Source organism: Macadamia integrifolia, chromosome 8, assembly GCF_013358625.1.
Source record: "Macadamia integrifolia cultivar HAES 741 chromosome 8, SCU_Mint_v3, whole genome shotgun sequence".
Classification (NCBI taxonomy): domain Eukaryota; kingdom Viridiplantae; phylum Streptophyta; class Magnoliopsida; order Proteales; family Proteaceae; genus Macadamia; species Macadamia integrifolia.
The window spans coordinates 13,148,684-13,157,845 of record NC_056564.1 but is presented as its reverse complement, the minus strand read 5'-3'; the positions used below and the strand labels follow the sequence as shown (position 1 = coordinate 13,157,845).

At 39.6% G+C, this 9,162-nt stretch overlaps 1 protein-coding gene across 7 annotated transcripts in view; it reads left to right on the top strand.

Moving 5' to 3' along the window:
* Positions 1 to 9,162, top strand: part of LOC122086510 — a 28,482-nt gene that overhangs the window by 13,982 nt on the left and 5,338 nt on the right. For 6 of the 7 annotated variants that reach the window (XM_042655367.1, XM_042655366.1, XM_042655369.1 and 3 more), the window contains one exon: positions 2,461 to 2,522. The exons of the other annotated variant lie outside the window; for it this stretch is intronic. In XM_042655367.1, coding sequence (XP_042511301.1) covers positions 2,461 to 2,522 — 62 coding nt within the window. The remainder of the gene's footprint in view (positions 1 to 2,460; positions 2,523 to 9,162) is intronic. 7 annotated transcript variants of the gene reach the window in all.

The window sequence follows — 9,162 nt, the reverse complement described above, 5'->3', positions numbered from 1 at the left end:
GGGGGATTGGCTTCACACCAACTTGGATTTACTCCAAGGTTCATAGGGAATCACTCATGCTGCAGAGAATGGGAGAATAACTCCTTAATAACTACTTCTCCAACAATAACTTCCTAATAACTATTTCACTTAGCATTACAACATCAGTACATAACAATTTGACACCAAATAAAGTAAAAGAAACTACACATAAGTAAACAGAAATATACATCCACACAAGTTAACAAGGGACTTCTAGCCACAATGAAGTGATGTGTGGCTATGTACGTTTGCAGTTCCTCCTCTCCACTCCTCCATCGATCCAGATCTGTTCTTCCTCTCAGAATTGCCAATTCTTCTTTACAATTGAATTTTTATTTCTTTGGTGCGTCTATAGCAACACAAAGGTTGGGTTGTGGAACTGCCGAGGTTGCATTACTGCTGCTTCTTTTTTTCCCCCCTATAACTGGAAATAGAAGGTAGAAAGAAGATGTGGAATTCAAATGATCTTTTCAAAACATATGTAGAGCGATATTCTTTGTTAGAGATTACAATTCAGAGCAGAATGAGGATAATGTAGAAGAATATCGTTTACACGTAGCAAGAGCACGGAAAATTGAACGTTTCTTATCACAATTCTGATGTGGCAAACCCTTGGGTAAGCATAGCACTTGGTGCGGTTGGTAACCTTAAATGATTTTTATGGTTCCTATCACAGTATTTTTGAACTCCTCTCTTTGAAAAGATGGGTGGTAATGGAAGGGATCTTCTAACGGTTGGGATCTGATAGATCCTATTTATCTTTCTTTGATGGAAGGCTCGGATTTTTAGGTGATGCAGTTGACCCTGGCTTGGCTGGACTGGAACAATATCCTTTGGAGGCCTAAGCAAGAACCGGTTCTAAATTGATGTTTTGGTCTAGCAAGGGTTGGTAGGCTACATAGGAGATTTATTTATGAAAGATTTTATTTCTTTGTTATTCCTATTTTATTCTCGTTGTTTTAGAAGGTTGGGTAGATACGTAAGGAATTTTCCTTGGGATTAGTCAGTTTCAATTTTAGAGTAGTTTCCATATTTTTATGTTAGGGTGTTTCTTCTTTAAATTAGCTGTAACACGATGGAGAAATCAGATTTTGAATGAATGAATTGAAATAGAGAATTGAGTGGTTGCCTATTGGTATGCACGAAGGCCCGCTGGCCGAACTTCCTTCCTCCCCCTCTTCGATCTTCTTCCTTTTCCCTCTCTTGCGATGACTGTCTTTCCTTTTATTTATCTCTTCTCTTCTCTTTGCTTCCGGTTAATTCCATCTTGTTTGGTGTACTTTGTTTCTGATGTGGGTTAGAAGAACTACAAGAGTGGACCAATCTCTCTCGATCTATGTTCTTTCAGCCTGAGATTCCAAGCATCGGTCACTTTGCCTTAGGCGATTTGATCTCCAGAAGATCATCCTGAACAGATCCCCCCTTTCTGTAAATAGAAACCTACATTAAATCCGATTGTTACAGTACCACAGGGTGTTGTTTCAGAGGAGGTATTTTAGTACTCAGGCTGCTGGTTTGTGAGGGTGTTGCACTGGAATCAAGAAGCTTTAGATTTAATTACTTAATCCCAAAACCTTGGCTTGATTGGGATTGTTTGTGAAGCTTTCCGCCCATCTAAAACAAGGGATGTTTTTGCTGGTTCTGTGTTGTTACGAAGGTTGAAGCAGACAGTTCTTTTGGAAATTACAAGTGAGATTAGCTAGTGTTATTTACATAAAACCCCCATGTTTTCTGATGTTATTTTATTTATCCCCACTCTCCATGTTCCAATTCCAAGAATACCCCTCCCATTGACGCGTTAAACTCCATTCACTTGTTTCCTTCTTTTATTGGTGATTATCATAAATTACAACCATGCCACTCTCTTATGGACTTCAACCTATTTGCGGTACTGCTACTTCCCTTGTGTGCTTGATATATTTACAGATTTGTGACTTGTCTCTTTTTATTAACGTATTTTGAGTTTGACTGTGCCCATAAGCTAACTGATAGGGTTTTTGAACCTGGGTTCTGCATCATTAGACCATTCTAGTAGTTCGATCATGGAATTCTGTATCAGATGTTAATATCAGTCCTCTAGATCTCTTAACACTGGTCTTTCTTTCCGGTAGTCTTGGTGTTGTCTTGAAGGAATAAAGAGTGCTGAATTTAATGTTTATTAGGGTTTGCCAGAAAAATAAGTCATTATATTCCATCGTTAAAACTGTAAAAATAAACTGAGAATGAGTCATCTTGTTATGAAAATTTGATTAAGTATGCTGAGATAACATTGTGAAATGTTTGGGGTTTCTCTCTTGTTCAAGGTGAGAGTTAAACATCTATAATCTGTGTCATGTTTGTTTTACGTTCTATATATATTATTATTATTATTTTTTTAACTTGCCTTTCTTTTGGTAACATTGCCATATAAGCATTCATTTCCTGCTTTGCTCTACACAGGTCAAAGATATGTTGGACCTAGAGTTAGTGCATATGGCGTATCTTGCTGATTCTCTCAACATGTAAGTTGAACTGTCCATGGCTTGACAATGAGATTTCACTTTTAAGCATATCACATTGTTTGTCAATGTGATGGGATTCTAAATTACCTAAAACACTAGGGTTTAGATCAACCAAATAATTTCCAAAATCACAGGTTTGGAGTGGAATCCAGCAACAGAGAAAAACAGAAGGAATATTGGTCTGATGTGGCCAATTTACTGGTCAAGTGTACTGTTTGGCAGGGAGAATACTTCAGTAAATTTGCTGAATAATCCAATGGTCAGATTTGCAGTTACTAAAAAATTCTTTTGAGAATTGGATTCTTGAAAACCCATATGACTCAGAAACTCGACAGCAGGAACTTCGTGGATTCAAACAGAGCCAGTAAATGATCTAATGGAATGAATGAACAGCAAGCAATGGCCTTAACAACTACTAGAAATCAGAACCAGAAAACAGAGTTCAGGGAAACCAGATTTGAAGAATTTTAGTCAGAGTAAGAGACTGAAATCAACAATTCAGAAATAGTCTTTTAAAACAGAAATTAAACAGTCTCTCCAAAAGAGTAAATCGATGGAACAATAGAGCAGATCACATTTTGAATCAGCTTGATAATGAAGGTGACTGTTAATAACTGTTACAATCCCAGATACCTGTAATCAAACCAGAGAAAAGAGAAAAGAGAAAAGAGAAAAGAGAGAGAGAGAGAGAGAGAGAGAGAGAGAGAGATGCGATCGAAAGACTCCCAAAAAGAGGAGTAACCTGCGATCAGACCAGAATAGTTTGATCGCAGGTTTCCCCTTATTTTATATATTTTACCATAATTAAAAATGTCAAGAGTACCCTCAACATAAAGTCATTAACCCTAAAACAGAACCATGGGCTGATAGGACAGAATTGTCCTTATCGGCCTAGTGAAATTAGCAACACTCCCCCTCAAGCTGGAGCATACACATCACCCATGCTCAGCTTGGTACATCCATTACGAAAACTAGGAGCAAAAAGAGACTTGGTGGACATGTCAGCCAACTGATCTGATGAAGGAACAAAAGGGGTCTCAATCAACTTCTTCAGAACGGCATCACGAACAAAGTGGCAGTCCATGTCTATGTGCTTGGTCCTCTAGTGGAAGACCGGATTACTAGCAATGTACACCGTAATTTGGTTGTCACAATACATCTTCATAGGCTTGGTCACTAGAAATCCCAACTCCAAGAGTAAAGACCGGAGCGACATCAACTCAGCAGTGGTATGAACCATAGCTCTGTATTCTGCTTTGGCACTAGATCGGGCAATGGTAGTCTGCTTCTTGCTAAGCCATTTAACCAGATTACCTCCAACAAATGTACAATAACCCGTAGTAGATCTCTAATGACTAGCAGGGCTGACCTAATCAGCATCAGAATAGCCAACTAGTTCCATATGCCGATTAGGACGATAGATCAGCCCTTTTCCAGGAGCACCCTTTAGGTATCGAAGAATACGGACAACAACATCCCGCTGAGCTTTCTGAGGAGATTGCATGAACTGGCTGAGGACTCCAACAACATAGGAGATGTCAGGACGAGTCACAGTGAGATCAATTAACTTGTTAATCAAATTCTTGTACTGATGCACATCCTAGAGAGGTTCGCCATCATTAACACCAAACTTTTGGTGAGGATCCATTTGGATATCAATAGTTTTGGATGCAAGCATATCAGTATCAGACAAAAGATCCAACACTTATTTCCTTTGAGACAGATTGATCCCTTTCTTGCATCGGATCACCTCAATCCCAAGAAAATAGTGAAGTTGGCCTAAGTCCTTGGTCTGAAAGTATTGTTGTAGATAAGCTTTCACTTCAGAAATTCCTGCCTCATCATTACTAGTAAGAATAATATCATCAACATAAACTACCAAGACAACCAGTTTATCACCTCTGCGACGAACAAAGACAGAATAATCAGAATGACATTGAGAAAATCCACAAGTAACTATGGTAGCACTGAACTTGTCAAATCATGCCCAAGGGGACTGTTTAAGTCCATAGATAGCCTTGTGCAAACGACACACACGACCTTTATTCTCCCCCTGAGCAACATAACCAAGAGGTTGCTCCATATACCTCTTCCTATAGATCACCATACAAGAAGGCATTCTTGATGTCCAACTGAAACAAGGGCCAATCAAAGTTGATAACAAGAGAAATAAGAAGACGAACAGAGTTCAGTCTAGCAACCGGGGAGAAAGTCTCAAAATAATCAACTCCATATGTCTGAGTATATCCCTTGGCAATTGGACGGGTTTTCAACCTCTCAACAGAGCCATCAGAGTGGTACTTAACAGTGTACACCCAGTGACACTTCACCAAATCCTTGCCAAGAGGTAAATCTACCAGACTCTAAGTACCACGACTCAAGAGAGCATCAATTTCTACATCCATGACAGCTTTTCATCTAAGAATACTTAGGGCATCAGTATGGGTGCGGGGAATATGATTAGTAGAAAGAGACAGGCCAAGACCATGGATGGGAGAAGGAAGATGAGACAAGGAAACAAAGTTGTCAATAAGATACACAACCATAGTACCTTTCCTTTGAGCAATTGGTAAGTCATCAGGTGGAGGAGGAGGAGCTTCACCAGAGAAAGGCAGCAGGGGAGGAAGTGAATCAGTTGGAGTATTGGTTTTTTCACTTGGTGGTCCAACCTTCTTCCTACGCTGATAAACCTGTAGGTGAGGTGAGTCATTGGCACTAGAAACGTCAGGGAAGGGTATGAGAGAGGGAATGGATGGAGGAGATGGAGAAGACCACTCCATACCAGACTGGGACACCTGAGGAGAAAAGAATGATGTGCCCTCAAAGAAAGTCACATCGGCACTAACAAAGTTTCTGTGAGTAATAGGGTCATAGCACTTGTACCCTTTCTAAGTACGTGAATAACCCCAAAAAATGCACTTAGTAGACCTAGGAGACAATTTATCTACTTGCACATGCAAATTAAGAATAAAGCACACACACCTAAAGACTCGGGGTGGAACAGGAAAACTCGGCAAAGTAGGGAACATAATAGAAAAAGGAGACCTTTCTGAGAGAACTGAAGATGATATGCGATTAATCAAGTGACATACAGTTAAAACCTTATCACACAAAAAATGCTTAGGAACATGCATATGAATCATAATAGCTCGAGCTACCTCGAGAAGATGCCGATTCTTGCGCTCTACTACTCCATTTTGCTGTGGGGTATAGGCGCAACTAGTTTGGTGTATCATCCCACGGTTGGCACAAAAATCAGAAACATCATTTTGAGCATATTTTAGAGCATTATCAGAACGAAAAATCTTAATTAAAGTACCAAAATGAGTTTTTATTTCATTATAGAATTGTTGAAACACAGATAAAAATTCAGATATGTCCTTTAACATGTAAAACTATGTAATCCGAGAATGATCATCCACAAAAGTCACAAAATAGCGAAAACCAAATCTATTACTAACTCTGCAAGGACCCCATACATCAGAATGGACTAAAGAAAATAAAGACGGACTACGAGACAGAGCGAGATGGGAAGGACATACGATGATGTTTGCCAAACTCACATGCCTTACATTTTAACCTAAGAACAGACTTAAAATTAGGAAATAAAAGTTTCAACCTAGACAAAGATAAATGTCCTAAACGACAGTGCCATTGGAAAGGGGTCACATCCCCAACAACAGTAGCAACAACAGAAGAAGTAGGAGAGCCACAGTTGAGATAATATAAACCATCATTTTCACACCCTCTACCAATTGTCTTCCTTGTGTGAAGATCCTGAAAAACACAGTAAGAGGGAAAGAAGGTTACTGAGCAATTTAATGAACTAGTTAGCTGGCTCACATGAAGAAACTTTTGATGGAAATTGTGGAACATGTAACATAGAAGATAAATTCAGAGAGGGGGTAGGAGAGATAGTACTATGGTCTAGAACCGGTGTGGAAGCACCGTTGGCTAGAATAATAGATGTTGAACTGGTAATAGAGGAAAAGGTCTTAAAAAGTGATGACTTACCAGTCATATGAGTAGAAGCACCTGAATCAATGATCCAGGGGATAGAGGTAGTGGTAAGAAGGGTTGAGGTACTTGCATGAGCTAAGTTCGCAATGGATGTAGACCCACCATTGGATGTATTAGAGGATGTCTCGAGAGTGTGTAAACTCCAGAGTAACTGATTGATGTCATCGCGCAAATTGGTAGATGAATCTCCTGAAGAAGGTCTTGGTTTAGCATCAACGGAAGACACTGTGTCAGTACCATCATCTGACACTACATGATTGGTTAACTGGGTTGCCCACTCTGGCTTGCCATGCTTTGCCTAGTAAGTTTCTATAGTATGGTTGGGCTTCGAGCAATAAGTGCACTGGTGGGTTGCACGATCAGAAGGCTGTCCACTAGAACCTCGACAAGCCGATCCACGACCCTCCCACGACCACGACCACGACCACGTCCACGTCCATGGTTAGCAAGGAAGGCAGAATTGTATTTGGAAGATTGATCAGATTTAGTTGAAGTGATACGTTGCAGTCGCGAATAAGTGTCATTTAGAATAGGAGCAGTTTCGTCTGCAAGTAAATGGCCCTTCATTGTCTTCAAATCATTATTCAAGCCAGCAAAAAATTTGGAAACGAAAAACTCATTCCGATTAGCCTTTAATTTGTCAATGTCTGTGGTCAAGGGTTGGAAAACATTAAGTTTTTCAATCATTCCCCTGAAAGTACTATAATGCTCTGAAAGAGATCTGTCAGACTGACAAAACTGTAACAACTTCTCATAAATATTATAGATACGGGTTGTGTTCTTTTCTTGAGAGTAAATTTCCTTCAAATTGCCCCATACTTTCTTTGCAGTAAAGTGAAACAAGACATTGGCAGCGACATCTGGTTCCATACTATTCCACAACCAAATTAAAATCAAAGCAATCTCCTTTATCCATTCATCATAATCCTTGTCAGATGATGAAGGAGAATCAGAAGTAGTATGCTTAAGTTTATCCTTGGCCATAAGATAAATCTTCACAGACTGAACCCAAAGTAGGTAATTCAAGCTTCCCTTGAGCTTAATAGAAGTAATTTGGACATTGCCATTGTCCGAGGCAGATGCAGTAGTCACAGAGGTAGTAGACTTGGTCTCAACCATGAGAACCGAAAATAAAGCAGACAAATAGAGTCGCAGAAATACAAAAAAAAACAGCAAACCACACCTGAACCACAACGACTGACACTAGAGCCCTTGCAGGAATCAATTAGGTCAAAGAAGAAGATGGCTGCGGTCTAAGGTCTTCAAATATTCAGCATAGTACCAATAGAGCACGATCCATACACCAAATAAATCACTCCATGTGATTTAATACATAGTAGATGCACCAATAGGTGGCTGCACACCAGAAGATCTCAGCGCAAAACCGAGATCAGCAGGGAGGGTTTTGAAAAGCTTGATTTGATTACAGAGGCTTTGATACCATGTTACAATCCCAGTTACCTGTAATCAAACCAGAGAAAAGAGAAAAGAAGAGAAGAAGAGAAGAGAAAAGAGAGAGAGAGAGATGCAATCGAAAGACTCCCAAAAAGAGGAGTAATCTGCAATTAGACCAAAATGGTTTAATCGCAGGTTTCCCCTTATTTTATATATTTTACCATAATTAAAAATGACAAGAGTATCCTCAACATAAAGTCATTAACCCTAAAACAGAACCATGGGCTGATAGGACAGAATTGTCCCTATCGGCCTAGTGAAACTAGCGCTAGTAGCATCATTCTCAACAATAACAAACCAAATCTGAAGAAGAAATTGCAGGTAACAATAAGAGTTTAGAACTGACCTGGTGTCAATGAGAAATGGGAAACCAGAGAGAAACATTCAGGAATCCACCAGATCCTCATTGAATCCACAGAAAAACAACTCATAAATCCACAAGTGTCATCACATAGAAATCCATTGAGCTGGTGATGCAGATATGGCTGCCCTTTCTTGGTTGGACCAGCATGACCGGCTTTGGAAGCCAAGAGCCAAGAAGAACCGGTCCAACCCAGGGTTTTGGTCCAACAAGGTTGGAAATAAAATTAGTAGTTTACTTAGTATTTTATTTCATGCTTTTATTTTCCAGACTTGAACGTAGGAGTAGGATTTACTTCCTTGCTTTGGTTTCCTTTTTATAGTTGTTTCCTAGTTTAGGCTCGTTTCCATTTCAGTTAAGTTTCTAATTTCATGTTCCTATTTTCCTATATATTGGTTGTAATCGATTGAAGATTTAGAGAGTGATTTTGATTATTGAATGAATGTGTTGAGTGTGATTCTCCTTTTCCCCCTCTCTACTCTGATTTCCCCTCCCTTCCCTAAGGGTTCTCCATCAGCTGGCCTGTTATCCACAGAACCAAAGTGCAGCCGAAGCCTTTATTTATTAAACAAATCGATGGGAGGCTGTTCAGCGGCTTCAGCCTATAGGATCTTTCATAAGTAACTGCCAGACTAAAAAAAAATGAAAAAAGTAAAGAATAAACCAAAATAATAGGAAAAAGATCCCTATGTTCTCTCACATGCTGACCATGTGGGTTTTGCATTGACACCTTCTCTCTCCTCCCTGATAATGTGGGCCCCTGTTGACCAAGCCATTTCCCGTGCCGTGATTGATGTGGCGTAC